The sequence below is a fragment of the Saccopteryx bilineata genome, chromosome 11, assembly GCF_036850765.1.
Source record: "Saccopteryx bilineata isolate mSacBil1 chromosome 11, mSacBil1_pri_phased_curated, whole genome shotgun sequence".
Classification (NCBI taxonomy): Eukaryota; Metazoa; Chordata; class Mammalia; order Chiroptera; family Emballonuridae; genus Saccopteryx; species Saccopteryx bilineata.
Window position 1 is genome coordinate 34,242,030 of NC_089500.1, and position 24,380 is coordinate 34,266,409.

At 37.3% G+C, this 24,380-nt stretch overlaps 1 protein-coding gene across 6 annotated transcripts in view; it reads left to right on the forward strand.

The window, feature by feature from the left end:
* NOL4 (nucleolar protein 4) overlaps window positions 1–24,380 on the forward strand; it is a 356,147-nt gene that overhangs the window by 183,693 nt on the left and 148,074 nt on the right. For all 6 annotated transcript variants that reach the window (XM_066246998.1, XM_066246992.1, XM_066246993.1 and 3 more), the window contains one exon: window positions 12,487–12,770. In XM_066246998.1, the coding sequence (XP_066103095.1) occupies window positions 12,487–12,770 (284 nt within the window). The remainder of the gene's footprint in view (window positions 1–12,486; window positions 12,771–24,380) is intronic.

Below are 24,380 nucleotides of genomic sequence, written 5' to 3' on the forward strand. Positions count from 1 at the left end.
ACTCTGAAACCTGGGAGTTGAATAGGTCTAGTATGATTTGCTATTTCTTCCACTACACATGCTCCTAAAGCACAACATGCTTCTTGCTAATGGCTGAAAATACCAAGAGAAGAAAGCCTTTCATTCTGCAATTAGAGATAAAAGGTTTAAATTACAAGTGTTTCACTGAAGTAACATTTTTCTGTGGGGGAATTTCAGTCAAAGGATAATCAATCAATCTGTCAATTATTTTTTTCTCAGTGAAATGATGTACAGAGAGCCAGTGTGCATGCAGATAGTGGGAGGATTTGCCATAAAGATGGAAAAGAGAACACGAGGGACCCAGGGAACAAACTTTGAGGATTTTGACAGCTTTCTCTAGACTGATAACTCTTTACCTACTATGTGAGCAAAACCAACAATGATTTTAGCACATGAACAGATAGATGTTACACAGCTCTGCTTTAAGGGCTAAGTTTCTTGATTTTTGCAAACATATACTTGACCTCAGTAAAGAGCTTCTTTCCCAGGAGTTTGTTAATCAAGATAATCAAGGTGATTCTTTTCCCTGAACTAATATCTTTAACCCTTTAGTATACACTTATTAGGAAATATCATATCCTTTTATGAATCTTTTAAAAAGTGTCACCACAATGGCTTTTGCTTATTATTTTTGATCAAAAGAAAATATTTGGCTTGCAGGTTCCTTTTTTAAAAAATTTCCCAGAGATCCTGAGCATGTGATGGCTCAGTGGATAGAGCATTGGACTGGGATGCCAAGGACCTAGGTTCAAAACCCTGAGGTCGCTGGCTTGAGTGCGGGATCATAGACTTGACCCATGGTTGCTGGCTTGAATCCAAGGTCACTGGCTTGAGCAGGGGGTCACTTGCTCTGCTGTAGCCCCCCAGTCAAGGCATGTATGAGAAAGCAATCAATGAACAACTAAGGTGCCACAACAAAGAATTGATGCTTCTCCTCTCCCTGTCTGTCTGTCCCTATCTGTGCCTCTCTCTGTCTCTGTCACACACACAAAACAATTCCTAAAGAAGTGAAACTGAAATTACCTCATATTCAGCCTCCTTAACTTAGATTTGAAGACTGTCAGTCTTATTTAGTTTTCTTGGTATCAACAGTTGTCTTCCATAATTGTGTATTAACCAGTTAGTTGTTGGATATTATTTATGTTAATTTCTTACATGTGACACCAAAACTCTTGTATAAGAAATACTTATAAATTCCTTGCCCCTGACCAAGATAAATTCAACCAAGTTGTTGGCAGAGTTTAATTCCTTGTGGTTGTAGGACTGAGGTCCTTGTTTTCTTGCCAGCTGTCACTGGGATCTCTTCTAGCTGCCTGTTTCATTTCTTTTCATATGACCTGCTCCATCTTCAAGTCATCAGTGGTTCACTGAAAAACCTTTGTGTTTTGAATCTCTCTGACTTCCTCTTTTGCCACTAACCAAAGAAGAGAAAATTCTGTGTCTGCTTTTAAGTGCTCATGGAATAAATCAGGCCTACCCAAATGATTTCCCAATTTAATACCCACTGTACCACAGGACAAAGCAAAATAACAGGTGTAATATCTCATCATATTTACAAATTCTAGGAATTAGGGTGTGGAATATTTGGGGGAGGGATACATAAACATTCTTCCTACCATAGCACCCAATGCAGTAATACCTCCAATGAGTAGTTCAAGACCATATATAAAGAATTAGGAAGACTCCCAGTCTATTTCTTGAACAGCCACTAAATAGATATGTGATTGTGATCTCTTGTGGCTGTCCAGTTTAATAGGGGTTGAAATTTACTATGTACCAATCTCTGATAAAATAAGAACTTGAACTTGCCCTTTAATAGTTAGCACGCTATATTTACATACTCTTAGAAAAACTTATCTGATGATTTTACCATTTCCCATAATATTATACAAAAAACTGATTCTGGATTACTTCTAATCCTTGAAATTCTGACAGGTAATTAAAAATATATGGAAATCTTCAAATATTTGATTCAATTATATCTTTTCCCATTATCTCTGAAAGTATTCTTTTTTCAGGTTAGAACCCCCTACTTATTTGACTATTTTTGTTACATGATTTTAATTCCCTTCAACATGTAAGTTATATTTTTAACTCAATGTAGTTGTTACTTAATATTTCTGCTTCTTTTTCCCCTAAAAGTAAGACAAATATTATGTATTAGTTAATGTTGCTTTTTCAAGGTAAAAATTGTCTTTGCACAAATTAAGCAAAATGATTCAAACAATGGTAATCTATTGGCGGAGCACTAGAGTTTCTCACAAAATTCAGAGTTGGTCCCCTAGAAATCTGGAAAGGTAAGAACTAAAGGCAGCATCAATTTTAGGGAAAAAAATGTTACTCCAGTGACAGTAATTTTATACTTTCTTTTTTTTTAATTATAATTTTATTTTTTTAATGGGGCAACATCAATAAATCAGGTTACATATATTCAAAGATCAACAAGTCCAGGTTATCTTGTCTTTCAATTATGTTGCATACCCATCACCCAAAGTCAGATTGTCCTCTGTCACCTTCTATCTAGTTTTCTTTGTGCCCCTCCCCCTCCCCCTTTCCCTCTCCCTTTCCCCCCTCCCCCCCCCCCCCCCCCCCCCCCGTAACCACCACACTCTTATCAATGTCTCTTAGTTTCACTTTTATGTCCCACCTACGTATGGAATAATGCAGTTCCTGGTTTTTTCTGAATTACTTATTTCACTTCGTATAATGTTATCAAGATCCCACCATTTTGCTGTAAATGATCCGATGTCATCATTTCTTATGGCTGAGTAGTATTCCATAATTTTATACTTTCTAACAGCATAAAAAGCCCAAGTTTGATGAATCCCCTTTTCTCTGTTTCACAGCTACAATTTTTTCTAGGATGGCAAGAGATTATGCCTCCTGGAATCTGTGCTTGTGTATTAGGAGGGGATTGTGTATACTTTGTTTCCATTCTGAAAGGTGTTTAGTACATATTACCATGTAGCTAAAACACCCACACCAACATATCATGACACATCACACAAACTATTCATTCATCCAAAGCTAATTGTACTGAATGCTTACTACCTATTTCACCTACAACACAAACAGCCTCATTTCCCCCAATGGAACTGACTGTAAGTCATATCTAGCTGCTGCACTCAAGTAATGTTGGAGAGCTCTACTTTTCTTAGGCTGCATTACTAAGTGATGTACCTGTCTCTTTTAGTTCTGCAACACTTGAAAGTGTACAATTAATGGAGTAGTTAGCATATCTATATACCACACCACACCCTGTATTCAACAGTGGAATTTAATTTAAGAAAATGAGGAGACACTTAACAGCAAACAAAAAAATTCAAATCAATATTTGAAGATAGCCAAGGTCCTATTCAGTTGCATGATACGTGTTTCAAACAATAAAAATGTTTTTATTGGGTCTTTTTTTTCATTGATTTAGTTTTTTTAGGGTAAAATATTTTCTGATTTATTATTGGCAAGGGAACAAAACCCTGAAGGTGTTGTTTAACTAAATGCCAAGGTAGGGGATATTCCTTTCAGATCACGTTAATTTTAGTTTTAATAAGGACATTTTTGTTGTTATTGTTTTGTTTTTTTATATTTTTCTGAAGTGAGAAGTGGGGAGGCAGAGAGGCAGACTTCCGCATGCACCCGACCGGATTCCAACCGGCAAGCCCACTAGCAGGTGATCCTCTGCCCATCTGGGGTGTTACTCTGTTGCAACTAGAGCCATCCTAGCCCATGAGGCAGAGGCCATGGAGCCATCCTCAGTGCTCAGGCCAACTTTGCTTCAATGGAGCCTTGGCTGAGGGAGGGGAAGAGAGAGATAGAGAGAAAGGAGAGAGTGAAGGTTGGAGAATCAGATGGGTGCTTTTTCTATATGCCCTGGCTGGCAATTGAACCTGAGACTTCCACATGCTGGGCCAATGCTCTACCACTGAGCTAACCAGCCAGGGCCTTCAATAAGAACAATTTTTTGCAGAATAATTTACCCTAGTTTGTGACTTTTATTTTTCATTTGCCTAGGTTATCGGTTTAGCATAATTCATGATAAATCCCTGCGCTGTTTCTTTTTAAATTATCAAATCCTTTTCTAAGAGAATGACTTTATAATAATACTATATGACATAGTTTCTGGTTTCTATTGTCCATTTAATGTTTCCTAAGACACTTCTGTCCAGTGATTAGCTGTCAGCTCTCTTTTAAAATGCTAGACTCTTATCGAATTTTATTGTCTTAGATTCACTTTAAATTTAACATGAGAATTTATCATAGTATATACTGGTTGTTGTATGAGACAGGACATCAAAAAACCTACAGTATTAATTGTTTTGGTTTTAACTTATAGAAGTACACAGCTTCATGAGTGGGCTGCCAGTACCTGAATGCTTTACTCAGCTGCATAAGTGTATTACACTGTTTTTGATGTGTCTTATTTACCAATCGATTGATATATCTATCTACATCAGCGGTTCTCAACCTGTGGGTCATGACCCCGGCAGGGGTCGAACGACCAAAACACAGGGGTCACCTAAAGCCCTTTTCCGATGGCTCTAGGCGACCCCTGTGTTTTGGTCGTTCGACCCCCGCCAGGGTCGCGACCCACAGGTTGAGAACCGCTGATCTATATAGAGATGGACAGACATGTATCTATCATGTCAAAAAAGGCACAAGATGTAAAACATATACTTTGTGGACACTTGCAGTCTAATTGGTAAATAAAATATATAGATTTTAGAATCATAGATGACAAGGTAAGAAAAAGAACTCAACAAACCCCTACAGAAGTCTAGAATAACATATTTGGAGTAGTTATCTGAAAATCTGTGACAGATTTAATTATTATGGTACCATTTCAGCTAAGTAAAAAAAAAAAAAAATAATAATAATAATAGCAGCATGTCACCTAGTTCAAGAACACGTAGCCTTCAGGTCTATAGATAAATCAGGAGGTTCATGACTTGCAGTGAGAATATACATTTTCACTTACCTCTAACTGAATTTTAACATTTCATTGTATTATCAATGTAGGCAATAAAATACAGTAGAATTCACAGTAATGGGATTTTTATCAGCAAACTTACCTGTAACTGAATTGTAACATTTCATTTTGTTATCAATGTAGGCAGTAAAACACAGTGGTATTCATAGTAATGTAATTTTATCAGCAAAAGAAATCAGATATTTTCAATTCCCATTGTAAAAATGAAAAAAATGTTTATGCCTATCATTTTTTATAAAATGTTCAGTTCTTTGAAACTGTAAACAAGGTAATGGGTAAATATGAAAATAGTAGTCTATAATATTTTTTAGACAATTGAGAAACTATTGAGAAGTTATTGCATTAATGGTCATTTTAAAAAATGAGTCATCTCAGGACTTAGAGAAAATTTTGTTATAGGTCAGTTGATTGGCTCTGAGGTAGGAAAAGAGAGAAGCTTTTCTCAGACTAAACTAACAGAATCATTGGGATTCTCCAAGTGCCTTCCATGGGAAAAGAATTTTGTAAATGGTTCAGGAGATGGAATATACAGTATGATATCCACAACTCTCTAAAATATGCAATCCCCTGCCTTAGTTTGTAGAGTATCCTTAATTTCCTGTCCTCTTCCAGCTTTTTCCTGTGCTTGATGTTTTTTCTTATTTATTTTCCTGAACTAGAATAACCTCCATCATGACCATCATGCACCTACATATATTTTTCCTTCTTCGAATTGTACCTCTTGTAAAAGGCCTTCTCCTGATACTGCCCAAAATCCCAGCGATTATAGGTGACTTTTTCTTTTCCGTGAAGAACATTGTTTATTTATTGCCTTATATGAAACTTCCAAGGTGTAGATACTGTTTTTTATCTTGCATTGTAATTATCTTGCTATAGTTATGAACAAATTCCATATGACACTCAATTGCCTCAGAGGGCCAAGAAGGGTGTCTAGCACACAATAGATATTTGGGTAAAATATTTTAAACCAGCCCTGGCCGGTTGGCTCAGTGGTAGAGCGTAAGCCTGGCGTGCAGAAGTCCCGGGTTCGATTCCCGGCCAGGGCATATAGGAGAAGCGCCCATCTGCTTCTCCACCCCTCCCCCTCTCCTTCCTCTTGTCTCTCTCTTCCCCTCCCGCAGCCAAGGCTCCATTGGAGCAAAGATGGCCGGGGCGCTGGGGATGGCTCCTTGGCCTCTGCCCCAGGCGCTAGAGTGGCTCTGGTCGCAACAGAGCGACACCCCGGAGAGGCAGAGCATCGCCCCCTGGTGGGCAGAGCATCGCCCCCTGGTGGGCGTGGTCGGGCGCATGTGGGAGTCTGACTGTCTCTCCCCGTTTCCAGCTTCAGAAAAATACAAAAAAAAAAAAAAAGGAAAAAAAATATTTTAAACCAAATTACATAAAGAGTATGTTTTGCCTCCTCATTGATAGCGTAGAATTATTTTTATTTAATTATTGTTCTGAACTTTGGTTATATGCTTTAAAACATCCAGCTTCTCTCTGTGCCTTCTCTTTATTGCTCCTTAATTTAGAGCCTATTCTTCTGAATTAAGAGCTACCAAAAGATAATGACACTCCCTGTAGAAGTAATTTAGTGGAAAGCTGAATCCCCTTGTTACTTTCTTACCTGGAATATTAGCTTTATCATTTTGAAGTCAATGTCCTTTAGTCTTTTAGCAGTAATTATACATAAGTATATGTATATGTATAAGTATATGTATTTATTTATATTAGTAAACTTAGCATTAAATATTTTGACTTCAAAATGCAGCATCACTTTTTTGTATGTGTTGAAGATTTAAGATACCATTAATAAATATTATATAATCTGGATAATATTCTGAAAAAAACAGACAAAACTAGAACATTGCATTTTTGATTATTTTTTCATAGGTTTTTGTGGTATTAGGGACTTGGAAATCTAGAACTTTTGTAGTCAACAATTGAAGTTTTTGCATATAAGAAAACAAAGGAGGCCCTGGCTGGTTGGCTCAGTGGTAGAGAATTGGCCTGGCATGCAGGAGTCCAGGGTTCGATTCCCGGCCAGGGCACACAGGAGAGGCATCCATTTGCTTCTCCGCCCCTCCCCCTCTCCTTCCTTTCTGTCTCTTTCTTCCCCTCCCACAGCCAGGACTCCATTGGAGCAAAGTTGGCCCGGGCGCTCAGGATGGCTCTGTGGCCTCTGCCTCAGGCACTAGAATGGCTCTGGTTGCAACAGAGCGATGCCCCAGATGGGCAAAACATCGCCCCCTGGTGGGCATGCCGGGTGGATCCCGGTTGGGCGCATGCGGGAGTCTGTCTGACTGCCTAACTGCCTGACTGCCTCCCCGTTTCCAGCTTCGGAAAAATGCAAAACAAACAAACAAACAAAAAACAAAGGAAACAGAACCATTGTTTTCTTAGGTTTTAAAACCTGTATTATTGAGGATAAATAAAATAGAAATAAAGAGAATGGGAAAAGTCATCAGATGACTTTGAAGAGGGGAAATGAGTGGAAAGCATTTCTAGATGGCCTACAGGGCGATGAAGGCAGAGATGCGTTGGAGTCAGGCTCGAGGCAGGACTGGGGATGTTAAGGTACTAATCTTCTGGAGCAAGGTTATATTTTGGGTTTAAACATTAGTTTTATGGTTAACTATGAAATGGAAGTTTTCTAAGGTGGTTTTAAAGGACTAGATCTGGAGGACTGGGGTGCATTTGAGGAAAATGATAAAAAGCTTTTTGGACTCTGTGAGCATCTGACCTGAATTTTAGGACTAAAAATCCAAGTCCCAATCTTAAAATAAGGGTGTAGTATATTTTTTCCTATTCATTTTGCCAAAGGCACTTGGCCTAAAGGCCATAATAAAGAGCTACTGAAAGTAGCTGAATAAGAAAGTAGGTCAGGTGCTTTGGGAGATTTCAAATACATTTATAACATATTATTAGGTAGGTATGTAGGTAGGTAGATACATACATAAGTACAGACATACATATACACTTAAGTACATATCATACATACTATTAGAGGTTAATTCTCTTTAGATAGCGAGAGCTAACCATTGAGGCTGGTACTGGAGAAACTGCTTGACACAAATAGTGTTTAAACAAATAGCGTTTCTAGGGTGTGTACTAATGGTGGGGGGAATAGGGGATAGGGAAGGAAAGAGAGGACAATAAAGAGCTGCCACTTATAGTTTGTGTTACTATGCCTTACAGACAAGAGCAGCAGCTGAGCGCATTTGGACGACCCTCCCCATAATACTAAGTCCATCCCATCAAACTAACCTCAGCACAAATGCTACCCAAACATCCAGCTGCCCTTCTGATGTCACTAGATTCCACACTCACTGTCATCACATTCTACATTTTCCTCTGTTGCTAGGTACCCTGGGCACCCTTTATTTTCCAAAGCTGCAGGTGCTGTTTGTCCTTGGGACTCAAATATAGAGTCTTTGGTTCAAATGCTGTGGTATCCAGGCTAACATTTGAGGGACACACCATCACCGGGGCCCTGTGAAGTTAAAGGTCATACCTATAGACCTAACCCTTGGTGTAGCAGCCCAGTATCCACAACACCAGCCACCACTCAGGATGGGTAAGGAAGCAGATTTCCCCCTTTAAAACCATAAACTGATGTGGATTGGTTATGACAAAGAGGAGTATGAGATTTGTGGTTATTAAACCTGAAAAAGTCTCTTTAGGAGAGAAGAAAACCATTAACATGGCTACCCAAAACTAGACAATGAAAACCAGTTAATTTGTCCTCAGTTGGCTCACTTCTTTCCATTGAATTTTTCTAATCCAGACTTCAAAAACTTTGTCTTAAATTTAGATTTATAAAATAGTGGCATGTGCCATTATTGATTCTTTTACTATTTACATTATAAAATAGGTAAATAAATATTTGATACAAATGAGTACATCATTTATCCTTCGTAAAACATACTGCATTTCAGCTCAGGAATGAAATATGTAAAGCTGTTGACTCTAGTTACCTTGGTAACATCTGGAATGAACTACTTTGTCTAAAAATATTTTCTCCTTTATTCATTTATTGTTTGTACCAAAATTACAAATACACGACTCTTATTAAAGACTCTCCTGATAAATAACAATATTTATCTTACCTAAAAAAATGTGTAACTGGTACACTAACTAGTAGATATGTCTGATGATTTCAAATTAAAAGAACGATAAAGCATGTTTAAATTTGAACAACAATGGGTATTGGATTCGTTCTTTACTAAGGTAGGTTTGATTTTAAAATATAACATTTCTTTAGGGTTATTCATTCTTTTACTACATTGATAAAATTTCTTACATTAAATGTTTATGTTTTAAAGAATTTTAGTTTAAATGTTAAATCACATTTTTCTTCATGAATTAAATAATTGAACTTGAATATGTTTGTTATGTTTTTCTTTGGACTTCCTTGGAAAGAAAATTCAAATAACTTGAAATGACCTTCCATATTTTAGCATAAGGGCTTGACATAGCATAAAAAAATACATACAGTTTTCCAAATTACATATATATATTTACCTAATTATTTCAAAAACCTTAGATATTTCATTATTAAAAGGAAACTTCTCAAACTAAAACTATGGAAAGTAAAATTTCATATCACCTATGGCCCATTTTCTAAATTCTCTTATTCATGGTTTGTCTCCATTTGAAGTCTTACCTTTTAAAAAAAAATTATTTGTTGACTTTAGAGAGAGAGAGAGACAGAACATGGGTCTGCTCCTGTGTGTGCCCTGACCAGGGATTGAACCTGGACCTTCTGTACTTGAGGAGGAAGCTCTAACCAACCGAACTATCCAGCCAGGGTGAAGTCTTTTCTTGAATAGATAAATAAAAAAGAGTAATTTAATAGTAGAATCTTTGAACACATTTTAACTTTTTCTCAAAACAGTTATAGATAATGGGGCTTAAAATATCAGTTTACAGTAAATTAACTGTAATGCTCTTTGTTTTTATATTTCTTAAATGAATTTATTAGGGTGACACTAGTTAACATAATTCCACAGGGTTCCGGTGCCTAATTCTACAACACATCTCTGCACATCATTTTCATTTTCACTGGAGCCTGAGAGCTGGTTTCCTCCCGCTTCCCCCTAATCTCAGGCTTCCCGAGTCTGTTCTCACGATGATTCCAGGCCCCTTGCTTTCTGCAATGCTGCTGCTTCAGTTGGAGCTTTCCAAAGAGCTGACTTAGACGATTTACAGATCTTGTCTCCCCAACTGCCATTTTGTTGCCTTCATCCCATTCTCCTCATCAGAATCAGAGTCCTCTCCTGAAAACTTGATTTTGTTAATATTTTCTGCAGGGAATTAAATTTGCTTCTATTTACTCTCAAGGTCCAGCCCAAGCTCTCTGATACACAAAACTTCCCCTCACATCCTCCTCTCCCTTTCTAGGTCTCTTTCGTTACCTTCTCTTTTGTGCTTAGCCCCGCATAGTCTTTTCTCTGTGATTTTGTACCTGCTGATCTTGGTAGGAAACTGTCTCCTCCGACTCCTTCACCTGGTCATAAGATCTACTCATCCTTTGGAATTCAACCATATGCCACTGTCTTTTGGGAAACGTCTGTGGTACTCTTATATCTTGTTTTGGATCATCGCCTTTTCTTTCTTTTTGTTCTGAATGTTAGCTGCATATTTATTTTTCTGCCTCTTTATATTTTTTATGAACTTATTGAAGGTAGAATCTCTACAGGCCAAATACTTAACCCCCTTTAGGCCAAGTGTAGGCACTCAATGAATGTTGAATTAACGAATCAACAGGAGAGTAATACTACTTCTTCAGTCTTTAATTATTATGCCCATGAATATAATTGATTAGAAGGCATTAAATATTTCATTGCACCCTGCAAAAGCAAAGCATACTTACAAATATTCAGAAATCAAACAAAATCACAAATATTGAATATTATTACTCTTACTCATTTATATGGTTTTTATCAATAGCCTTTAACTAATGAAAACACTTTAATATCTTTGTCCTTCATAATTCTTCAAAATTAATAGCAAATTCTTATCATGTTTGAAAAGATGAAATTAAGAGAAATAGAATATGATTGTTTTATGTAAACTTTTTTCTTGTTCTCAGTAAAGTTTCATTAATACATTTTTTTTCTAAACAAGCTTATTGTTTATTTTAAAGCCAGATTTATTAACTCTGCTTTTCCACTTCTCCCCTATTTTGTTTTTTTATAGTTATCTCATCATTGTTATTGGAAAATTATATATGTTGTAGATAATAAAGAATATTAGAAATTTTATTGCAGTATAGTTAAGAAGCAATCAAAATTAACATTTTAGATTATATCTTTTCAGTCTTTTCACTCTGTGTTTATATGTTTGCCTTTTATGAAGTTAGGATCATACTGACCATGCTCTTTTTTTTTTTTTTTTTCTGAAGCTGGAAACGGGGAGGCAGTCAGACAGACTCCCACATGTGCCCAACTGGGATTCACCCGGCATGCCCACCAGGGGGCGATGCTCTGCCCATCTGGGGCATCGCTCTGTCGCAACCAGAGCCATTCTAGTGCCTGAGGCAGAGGCCTTGGAGCCATCCTCAGCGCCCAGGCCAACTTTGCTCCAGTGGAGCCTTGGCTGCGGGAGGGGAAGAGAGAGACAGAGAGGAAGGAGAGGGGGAAGGGTGGAGAAGCAGATGGGCGCTTCTCCTGTGTGCCCAGGCTGGGAATCAAACCGGGGACTCCTGCACGCCAGGCCAACGCTCTACCACTGAGCCAACCGGCCAGGGCCTGACCATGCTCTTTTGTAGCTAGATTTTCTCATTTACTACTTTGACTCATATTTTTCTATAGCTTTAAAATGAAATGTTGAATAACTCCATAATATTCTAAGTATTCCAACATGTCTTAAGCAAGTCTTCTTTTTTTGGTAATTTATATTGATTTTAAATTTTTGCTATTTTAAATTTTTTTATACCAACACTGGTATAAATGTCTTTTTACCTACACAAAAATATGCACAATGATTAAACAAGTCCCAGAAGTATATTGGCTGAAACAAAATTTATGAGCCCTTCTAATGTTTTAGGTGCATATTAAACACCTACAAAGCTTGAACCAATGTGTACCATATTAGGAGGATAGATGATGCTTTCATAGGAGAATTTTTTTTTAACCAAATAAGTATGCTCTCACAGGAAAAACAAAGGCTATTTAATAGCAAGTAATTGATAATTAACTTACTCTCTTGGTTTAAATATATTTTTTGAGATTGCATTTGAGATTAAATGTTTTCCTCTATTTTTTTCTGTTTTTGCTTATTTTGCTTCACTTCTTGTGCCTAAATGAGTCTGATAGATTACAAGTAACAATGGCTGCTCTCCAAGTTTATTTCTAAGGATAAATTACACATTATATGTAAAATTAGCACAATGACAAGCACATAACATGAGTACAATGAATTCTAGTTGAAGTAGAAACTGAATGGCACATTAATCAAAATCAAAATATAATTTTTTTTTTTTTTTTTTACAACAGATGATTCCGCTGCAGAGAGCTTTAATGGCAACGAGACTCTGGGGCACAGTTCAGTTGCTTCAGGGGGAACACACAGCAGGGAGATGGGCGACTCCAACGGTGATGGAAAAACTGGGCTGGAGCAGGACCAGCAGCCACTGAACCTGAGTGACAGTCCCCTCTCAGCACAGCTGACTTCGGAATACAGAATAGATGATCACAGCAGCAATGAAAAACACAAATACAAGAATCTTCTAACTTCTGACCTCAAGATGGAACGAGAGGCAAGAGAAAATGGAAGCAAGGTAAGGTTACATTATGGTTTTCAGGAAATTCTTGATTTGGTCATGAAGGTCACAAAGAAATACATATTTATACAGAAGATGAAGATTATTGTAAAAAAATCTAAAGATATTTTAAATGAATCCCAATAATACATTGACAGGAAACTTACAACCATAGGTATTGTACATCCATCTAATATAAAAAAGAAATTTCAGAAATAATAGCAAAATGAATAGGAAAAGCAGTTTGTTGTGTTTTTATATATGGAACCACTTAATGTGTTTCTCATTTATAACATCTATGGATCTGTGTCTGGGAGATTTTTGAGCTCAGATGTGAAAGTTTAGCTTTCAGAACCAAATTTTCAATTATTAAAAAATCACTATCTAGTTTTTTCTAGATTAGATAGGTGTATATTACAATAAAGTTTCAATTAAATTTTCAAGTTTGCTTTAGAGATTTGCTTTGATCAGTAATTTACTTCCCATACATAGGAAAAATGTGTCAGTTTTCTAGATGAAAAGTGCAGATTAAATAAGTACTTGAATAAGTAATTTATCATAAATTGTGTTGTACAATAGACAAACATGTTTCAGACATAATCTCTAAATTTTTTATTTTTTATATTTTTTAAATTGTTAGTGAATTTATTGGGGCGACAATGGTTAATAAAATTATATGTTTCAGGTGTATAATTTCTGGTTTTACTGAGTTCATTGGGGTGACATTGGTTAATAAAATTGCATAGGTCTCAGGTGTACCAGTCTATAATCCGTCATTGCTATACTGCACCATGCTTTCACAATCACAAATCAAGTACCCTTCTATCTCCTCTTATCCCCTTTTACCTTCTTCCACCTCCCCACACATGTTCCCTCCTGTAATCAGAACCCTGTTGTTATTAGTTTTTTTCTTTACTTAATCTCATCATATTCTTCACCCAGCTTCCAAGGGCCCTCCCCTCTGACAGCTGTCAGTTTGTTCTCTGTATCTGAGTTTGTTTTTATTTTGTTCATTAGATTCCACATACAAGTGAAGTCATATGGTACTTGTCTTTCTCAGACTGGCTTATTTTACTTAGCATAATACTCTCCAGGTTTATCCATGTTGTCACAAAAAGTAAGATTTCCTTTTTTTTTTTTTTTTTTTTTTTTACAGCTGAGTAATATTCCAGTGTGTAAGTGCACTACAGCATTTTTATTCATTCATCTTTTGATGGGCAGTTGGGCTGCTTTCAAATCTCGGCTATTATAAATAATGCCTCAGTGAACATAGGGGTGCATATATTTTTTTGTATTAGTATTTTGGGCTTCTTGGCTATATTCTCAGAAGTGAAATTGCTGGATCATAAAACAGTTCCTCTTTTAGTCCTTTAAGGTAATTCCATACTGCTTTCCACTGTGGCTGCACCAATCTACACCCCTAACAACAAAACACTAGGGTTTCCTTTCCTCCACATCCTCACCAACACTTGTTTGTTGAATTATTGAGGGTAGCCATTCTGACAGGTAATTAACATCTTTACAATGTCTATAATACCCAAAGGAATCTATTGATTCAATGTAATTCCTATCAAAAACCTATGACATATTTTACAGAACTAGAACAAATATTTCAAAAATATATGGAACCACAAAAAACTCTGACTAGGCACAGCAATCTTGAGAAAAAATAATAAAGTTGGAGGACTCACACTACCAGATATCAAACTATACTCAAGGCCATAGTAATCAAAACAGCATAGTACCAGTATAAAAATAGACATATAGATAAATGGAACATAATAGAGAGCCTAGAAATAAATCCATACCTTTATGGCCAATTAATATTTGACAAAAGAGGAAAAAACATCTAGTGGGGTAAAGAGAAACTACTCAATAAGTGGTGTTGGGAATATTGGACAGCTATGTTGAAGGAAGGAAAGAAGGAAGGGAGGGAGGGAGGGAGGGAGGGAGGGAGGGAGGGAGGGAGGAAGGAAGGAAGGAAGGAAGGAAGGAAGGAAGGAAGGAAGGAAGGAAGGAAGGAAGAAGGAAGGAAAGAGGGAGGGAGGGAAGGAGAGAAAGAGAGAGAGAGAGAGAGAGAGAGAGAGAAATTAGACCACATTCTTAAACCATATACAAGAATAAACTTAAAATGGATTAAAGACTTAATTATTAGATCTGAAACTATAAAAATCTGAAAAGAAAGATAGGCAATAAAACAAACATTTCTCATAGCAATATGTTTTTGTTTTTGTTTTTGTCGTTACTATATCTCCTCGGGCAGTGGAAACAAACAACAACAAATGGACTACATCAAACTAAAAAGTTTTTACCCAGCAAAAGAACTCGTCAACAAATTGAAAAGAGAACCCATTTATAGGGAGAACATATTAGCCAATGATACATCTGATAAAGGGTTATATCCAAAATTTATATAGAACTTATAAAACCGGCCTGGCCTGTAGTGGCACCATGGATAGGGTGTCGACCTGAAATGCTGAAGTCGCCAGTTGGAAACCCTGGGCTTGCCCAGTCAAGCACATGACAACAAGTAAGCAATGAACAACTAAAATGAAGCAACTATGAGTTGATACTTCTCACTCCCCACCTTTATAAAATCAGTAAATAAAATCATGGGGGGAAAATGCACTTATAAAAACTAGCACCAAGTAAAAAAAAATGAAAAACAATTTTTTAATGGGCTAAGGACCTGAATAGACACTTTTCCAAAGAGGACATACAGATGGCCAATAGACATATGAAAAGATGCTTAATGTCACTAGTCATCAGAGAAATGCAAATTAAAACCGCCATGAAATACCACCTCACATCTAGATTCTTTTTATTAGAAAAGTCGCAATTCTCCCCATTCCCAATTGATTTATATTTTTAAAAATAAAACTTATATCACCACCCATTTGAAATAAATAACACTTGCTGGTGACTTTGCCCTATAATTTTTGAATGTATTTTTTGAACACATGAGGACTTATATAGAATATGAATTTTTACTTCCTCCCTTGCAACCCACTTTTAAGTTAGAGTTGTACAAAGGATCTTTTGACATTGATCCTCTAAAAGCAAAATGTCTTAATTTGGGTTTATTTCTGAATTTGCTAAGGCACTACGCTTTCTAAATTGGCTCTATTTAAATCCTCTTACTTGCCTGAGGACATGTTGTTTTATCCTCTTTTAAGCAAGTCACAAGACATTATCAGATTTTTAAGCACTTCTGCCTGAGGGAGGCTACTCTAACTTTGCTGTGATAAATGCACAAATATTCTCTTCAGTGCTTTAAAGCCCAGCCACACAAACACAAATGATGTTATATTCACTAACAGGATCTGAATCAGTTTGTTACATTTACAGAACAAAAATAACCCTTAAATTTTCCTGCCAGCCCCATAATCCTGTCTTTATAAAACTTAAATAGTCATGAAATGCCCTTTTTAATGTCATGTATCTGTTGATTATTTCTCCAAAATTACCTAGGGATTTGCTCTTTTCTTTAGTCCTTGTTTACTATTACTATATGAACTGTGTTCATTAAAACACATTCTTGCATTCATTAAACAGAATGGAGTTACGTTTCCACTTCTATTAAGATGGGGCTATAAAAACACCGATTGTTTCGGCTGCTTGTGAGGAATAAGATGAGAAATGGACCTGGGGAGAGAGCTGCCCCCCTAGGAACCAAAAGATGAATGATTTGATAAAGGCAAAAGAATTCCTGCAGCTGACTGGGGAGTAGCCAGAGAGGCAGAAGGCAATCCAGAAGGGTGTAGTGTGGGGAAGCTAAGTAAAGTCCACTTTTCAAGAAAGAGAGAATGCTCAGCCCTGATGGACAGTGCTGAGATATCTAATAAGATGAAGAGAGAAAATAATCGAACTTGTGAGAACATGTTTGGTAGCCCATTGGGAGCAAAATCCAGAGGGAGTCTTTATTCATTCCTTTCAAAGGGACATATGTATTAAATACCTGTCACCTTGCCCCAGTGAAGTAATTAGCACGGACATCCCAGAGAGAAGCATGCATTTATGAGGCTCTTTGATAAATAGGTTTGGTAAAGATGGTACATATATGTAGAAAAATTTCTTAATGAAAGTATAGGCAAATATAGATTCCTGTGTTAAAATATTGAGAGTTCAGCCTGACCTGTGGTGGTGCAGTGGATAAAGCATCGACCTAGAAATGCTGAGGTCGCCGGTTCAAAACCCTGGGCTTGCCTGGTCAAGGCACATATGGGAGTTGATGCTTCCAGCTCCTCCCCCCTTCTCTCTCTGTCTCTCTCTCGTCTCTCTCTCCCTTTCTCTCTCCTCTCTAAAATGAATAAATAAAAAATTTAAAAATAAATAAATAAAATCTTTAAAAAAAGTATTGAGAGTTCAAAGTAAGAAAATACTATCTCAATTAATTAAGAGGATTTCCTAGAGGAAGTGGGTCTTGAACTGTGCAGGAAATGTAAGATTATCATTTTTTTCAAAAGGGATATCCTGTTAGACAGTGAAAAAGGCTTGGAATGAAGACAGGAAGATTAGGTGATCTCGTAGGGTAGGGAACAGTTGTCCATTCAGAACGAAGTGTGACTTCATAACATGGTATTTGAGGAAGAACCTGATATTTGCAAGGTAGGCTATTTGCCATCCATTAATTTATTCACCAAATAGTTACAGGGGGATTCCTACATGAAAGGCACTATTATGGGAAGCAGGATCCCTGCCCTTCAAAGGTTTATAGTCCAATTGGAAAGAGAGGCAAACGTGATTATAATCTGATTCCATAAGTAATTAGATGGACATATTGCAGGGGGAAAGTGAGGGAACAGATGTAGAGCACCCCTGGGAGTACAGTGATTCTCAGGGAACTCTTAATCAAAGAGATTGATGCCAGGTTGAAATGTGAAGGGCATGTAGAAATTATTTGGGTGGAGAGTATGCTTTGAGGCATAGAGCCATGAGAAAGCACACTTGGCATGGAGATTTGTAAGGCGTTTTGCATGAGCACAGCAGAGAGTATGTATGGAGGAATGGAGAATAAAGAGGTTTCGTCAACAAAGGCTTTGTGGGCTAGTTTAAGGACTCTGCGTTGTATTCTATAGGTAGAGTTTAGTATGACAAGGTTGTAGTTAATTGGGGATTTTAGAAAGATTTTTCTGGCAACATTATAGTAGATAAAATAGGGACTAGGAAAAATAAAGATAAAAACTGGTTAGAGAGCTATTGTGCCAATTCAAAAAGAAAATAATGCAGAGATATTGGTACTTTTGTTGTTTTGATATTGTATTTGTGGGACTACTATGTAGAATTCCATAGGTTGTATAATGTAAATTCCTGAAAATGTCTTCCACAAAGTAAAACATAAATAGCCTCTTTACCTCTATACATCCCATTAGGATGTAAATTCTCTGAGTTTAAGTAAGAATGATGTCTACCTTGCTTACTGCAGTATGCTAGCACCTGGCTTAATACCTGGTACATAGTAATTCTCAGATATTTTGAAGAAATAAAATTATATTGAATATGGGAAATGAAGCAGGTAACATTCTAGAATTGGGTCCAGGATTTTTGGCTGGTTGCTTGAATTGATGGCAATGTCATTTACCAAGATTTGGAATGAGAAATATTTGAAGAAACAGTTTTTGACGTGTAAAGTTTATGGTGCCTTCGCAATAACCATTGGGTATGTTTAATAGGCACAGAGGAACATATGTGTCAGTGGCTAAAAAAAAAAAAATCCAGATGGAGAAAGAAACAGTTGAAAGATTTTAGAGCGGAAGTGCTTTGAAGCTGTTGTAGTTGATAAGATTACCTCAAAAGAGCAAAGACAGTGAAAATATATCATCCTACAAATATCAGCCTATCAGGAGCAAGGAGCATAAAGGGAATTTGTGGAAGAAAAAGAAACAAAGGGGCAAATGAAGGCAACCAGATAAGAAAAGGGGATATTGTAGAAGCAGAAGTGTAGGCATTTCAAAACTGTTATAAGTAGCCTGACCAGGCAGTGGCACAGTGGATAGAGCATTGGACTGGGACACGTAGGACCCAGATTCGAGACCCCGAGGTCGCCAGCTTGAGCGTGGGCTCATCTGGTTTGAGCAAGGCTTACCAGCTTGAGCCCAAGGTCACTGGCTTGAGCAAGGGGTCACTGGGTCTGCTGTAGCCCCCAGTCAAGGCACATATGAGAAATCAATCAATGAACAACTAAGAAACCGCAACTAAGAATTGATGTTTCTCAACTCTCTCCCTTCCTGTCTGGCTGTCCCTATCTGTCCCTCTCTCTGACTCTCTCTGTCTCTGGCATCAAAAACAAAACAAAACAAAACAAAAAACGAAAAAGAACTGTTATAAGTGGTTAAATGGAATAATTCTTAGGTGAAGTGAACTAGGTCTAACTTAGACAATGATTAGGAAAGTTAATGCTAAGAATTGAATTCAAAACACATGGCAGATGAAAAATTAACAGAATTAGTGGGAAACTGGATTGCAGAGAGTTGTAGAGGCTGGGTAGGTAAGCAAAACAATTTAAATTGTGATGAAGACAGTGTCCGGAATTTTTTTGGGGGGGATTCATCCTGCAATTCAAATTCATACGCAGAATTCTCTAGGATTCCTGGCTTTCTTGTCTTACCTTTAGGCTATCAAGAGAACTTTATACTAAAGCAGGGGTCCCCAAACTATGGCCCGCGGGCCGCATGCAGCCCCCTGAGGCCATTTAGCCGGCCCCGCCGCACTTCCGGAAGGGGCACCTCTTTCATTGGTGGTCAGTGAGAGGAGGATAGTTCCCATTGAAATACTGGTCAGTTTGTTGATTTAAATTTACTTGTTCTTTATTTTAAATATTGTATTTGTTCCTGTTTTGTTTTTTTACTTTAAAATAAGATATGTGCAGTGTGCATAGGGATTTGTTCATAGTTTTTTTTATAGTCCGGCCCTCCAATGGCCTGAGGGACAGTGAACTGGCCCCCTGTGTAAAAAGTTTGGGGATCCCTGTACTAAAGGTTTAAATACTTATCTTTCAGTCATTGCTATCTTTTATAGTTCTTAGAATGATTCCATCACTTCTGTACAGATATATAAAGTGACACTACTACCAACTTCCTCCAGTATTTTTCAGGCTAATCTCTATTCTACCTTGGAGGATATAAAAGCTTAATTATATAGTGTCTCTAAGAAGAAGCTTAGATTCCTGAAAGTTTGATATTGATTTATTTCAAAATTTTATTATGAATAATGTCAAACAAAACTGACCATAAAGCATTTTAAAAACTCAACAGTGAATAGAAATGCTTCAAAAGAATAGCTGTGCTGGTCTGAGCGATTGAGTATTACTATGCAAATGAACTCACTGGGTTAGCAGGGAATCATATTAACCAATCAAAAGAATAAGTATATATATTACACTGAAAGAGTTTAGGTGATATTTATTTTCTACTTGCAAATGGCCTCACTTTTAAAGGATAACTAGTAATATTACAACTCAGAAAAAAAAGTAGAAATGTTGATCCAAAGTTCAAAAATAACACTCATGAGGAAGAGTAAGGGAGTAATTATATAAAAAAAAAAGTTATGAAGATATAAATTGGGATGGAAATATGTTTAAAATTATTAATAAGTGATAATTTTTTTAAAAAAACCTAGAATGCTAATGGAGGGACATAATAACTTTAAAACACTGTATTAATGTTTTTCTTTTAATTTTCTATTTTTCTTTTAATATTCATGACCCAACTTTATTTTACTTAATATGGTAAAATATTCTGAATCAGTGTCCCAAAAGAATAATGTTTCAAGTGATACCAGTGGTAGGAGGGTGATTATTGTTTGAGGGTTAATGTGTCACTGTGGTTACTGCATATTTGGTTTTTGGCTCAGTTCCCAAGACCCTTCAATAGCATTTTATTTAATAATATTTTTCCCCAATGTGGTCCATATGACATAAATTCAATTAATATTTCCTTTCATTATTTTCTGGGGGGAATGGATATTACCATTCAAATTTAAGTATGTAAAATATCATAATTACCATTAATAATTACCATTTAATTTTATTTAGATATGATGAATGGAAGCACATTTTTCAGAATACCCTTTTAAAATATTAAGTGTAATAAGATTGCCTTTTAAAACAAGATAAATGAACTCACTTTTGAAATAGTATTATGTTGATCTTTTTATGCAGATATTCCAGGTCATTATTACTTCAATTTGATGATTTTTCAATGCCTAGCTTTTTGGTGTTGTGTAGAGATTTTTTTTTTTTCTTCTGTATTTTTCTGAAGCTGGAAACGGGGAGAGACAGTCAGACAGACTCCCGCATGCGCCCGACCGGGATCCACCCGGCACGCCCACCAGGGGGCGACGCTCTGCCCACCAGGGGGTGATGCTCTGCCCCTCCGGGGCATCGCTCTGCCGCAACCAGAGCCACTCTAGCGCCTGGGGCAGAGGCCAAGGAGCCATCCCCAGCGCCCAGGCCATCTTTGCTCCAATGGAGCCTCGCTGTGGGAGGGGAAGAGAGAGAGGAAGGAGGGGGGGTGGAGAAGCAAATGGGCGCTTCTCCTATGTGCCCTGGCCGGGAATCGAACCCGGGTCCCCCCACACGCCAGGCCGACGCTCTACCGCTGAGCCAACCGGCCAGGGCCTGTGTAGAGATTTTGACTCAGGTCTTTTTCAGGGTAGAAACAACAGTATGTACAGGGTGGGGCAAAAGTAGGTTTGCAGTTGTTTGTGTGGAAAATAATAATCAATCATACAAGAATACACTTTGTGTTTTGAGTACACACAACTGTAAATCTACTTTTGCCCCACTGTCTATTCAACAAATGCACCTAATATGTGCTAGGCACTGGCTTGGGTGCTAGAACGAATGGAAAAAAATATATATCTGTCATTGAAATCTTACATTTTGGTCAGAAAGATAGATATAGAAGTAAATAAGTGTATTACAATATGGAAAATAATTTGTATGTGGGAGTGCCTTCTAAGCCTACTAATCATGCCTTGGAAAGCTCCCAAGTTAATTCTTAATAGGAGATAGTCACTTGGCAAAAGGGAGTAGGGAATTCTTAATGAACAGATCATTAAGGTAAAGCCTATAAATTCTGAGGATGAAAGTGGTGGGAGATGAGTCTGGAGAGGTAATTCAGGGTATTGGACTAGGGTAGGCTATGATTGAATAACCTTTTAAAACTTGAACTTCACTGTATAGTTGACAGGGATATAATTTAGTATGTAGGGAAGGTAAATAGCATGGTCAGACTGTGTTTTGAGGTCAATCATTGTGGCACCTTTAATACAATATGGCTTTAAGTGGCATAAAAAGGGAGGAGGCCACAGACAGAAAATGACATCCTGCATTTGTGAGGTGATAGTAGAGACAGGAAGCAGAGCATAGTTTTAAGAAATTTTAGAAAGTTAAGTGGACAGAATTGGGAGTTGAGTAGTTAAGTGATGGAGGGCGTGTAGGAAACTAACAGTCATGCGGTATAGGAAATACCAGTTCTGATATTGGGATGCCATATCAACTATAATGCTTTCATATCTAGAACTCAAACCAGCCCATTGTGGTAGGAGAGCAAGTGTGATTATCAGCCTCTATTTAAGCACAAGGACATAAAATCTAGTGGACTGTAAGTTATTTAACTGACATTAATTATACAGTTTGTTAAGTAGTAGAGCCTGGGATGGAACCTGGGTCTGACTCTGTAGCTCACATGCTTTTCCCTACACCCACACCAGCTGATGCTGTGTAAAACTAGTCATCTCTATGGGCCATATGGTGACTAAGACAGGCAAGCTATCTAAAGAGACAGAGATCTAGTACAGTTAGTAGGTAGATCCTTGATAAATGACAAATACTTGTTTTGATATTTCTCTTTTTTGTGTGACGGAGACAGAGAGAAAGAGAAAGGGACAGATAGGGACTGAGAGACAGAAAGGGAGAGAGAGGAGAAGCATCAGTTCTTAGTAGTGGCTCCTTAGTTGTTCATTGATTGCTTTTTCATATGTGTCTTGATAGGGGGCTACAGCAGAGTGTGACCCCCTGCTCAAGCCAGCAACCTTGGGCTCAAGCCAGCAACCTTGGGCTTCAAGCTAGCAACCTCTGGGCTCAAGCCAGCGACTACGGTATTATGTCTATGATCCCACACTCAAGCCAGTGACCCCATGCTCAAGCAGGATGAACCCAAGCTCAAGCTGGAGATCTTGGGCTTTCAAACCTGGGTTCTCTGCATCCTAGTTCAACGCTCTATCCACTGTGCCACTGCCTGGTCAGGCACATTAATATTTCTTATAAAAATATTTGTTTTGCTTTAATAATTGGTATCACCAGGGCTCATTGAAGCATATCAATTTTAACCAAAATTTGGGAAGAGAATAAAAAAAGGAACATCACAGGGAGCTATATATTATAATTTGTCTTGATATAATAATTTTTTATTTTTTAAATGTTGCTTTGGGTAACCTTTAATTTTTTATTAATTATTTTTATTTATTCATTCATTTTAGAGAAGAAAGACAAAGAGAGAGAGAGAGATAGAGAGAGAAGGGGGAGGAGCAGGAAGCATCAACTCCCATATGTGCCTTGACCGGGCAAGCCCAGGGTTTTGAACCAGTGACTTCAGCATTCCAGGTTGGCACTTGATCCACTGCGCCACCACAGGTCAGGCCTAATAATTTGTTATTTTCATTAGCATTAAATATTTAATCAGTCTAAAAATATATTCCTAAAAGCAGTTATCTATGGCCTTGCTGTTAGCATTTTTTAAATGTATTTTTGAAAAAGAGATCTAAGGCCTGACCTGTGGTGGCGCAGTGGATAAAGTGTCAACCTGGAAACCCTGAGGTCGCTGGTTCAAAACCCTGGGCTTGCCTGGTCAAGGCACATATGGGAGTTGATGCTTCCTGCTCCTCTCCCCTTCTCTTTCTCTCTCTCTCTCTCTCTCTCCCCTTTCTATAACGAATAAATAAAATCTTTAAAAAAAGAAAAGAAAAAGATCTTAGGGTTAGCTGAGGTTAGGGTCAAGAAGAGAACTTGGATGATAGAGTGAAAAAAAGTTAGGTCATAAACTTGGTCTTAAGAAATAATAATGAAAAAAAAATAAAAGGTAATATTTGTGGCTAGGCAGTAGTCTAAGAAGTAATTTATGTAATCTTTATAATAACCCAATGGAATTAGACTTAGTTACTATTCCTATTTTTACAGATGGGAAAATTAGAATCCAAAGACATTACAAATATGGCTACACTAAGAATTTCTAGCATTTGGATTTAAACTCCAAATCATTTAACCCTCATTTCAACCACTATGATACAAGTTATGATCACAGGATAGGGTCTGAAAATGAGCAGCAGCAAATTTCACTTGATGCCAAGATTCCTGGCTGCTATTTATGGCTCAGAATTATTCCCTGACCAGGAAGCCATACTTATTAGTTCTGTGACTTTGATCAAGTCTTTAACCTTTAAGCCTGAATACTTCATCAGTAAAATGGGGATGATAATAATACTTAACCTAAATCAAAATGTGAAGATTAAATAAGACTATGTGCAGTTTTTGTGTAAGTGCATAATAAATGGAATTGATGTGATGGTGGTTGTTTTTGGCCCCAGATTTGCTTAGCTGAATCTTGCGTAATTGTTCTCAATTCATAA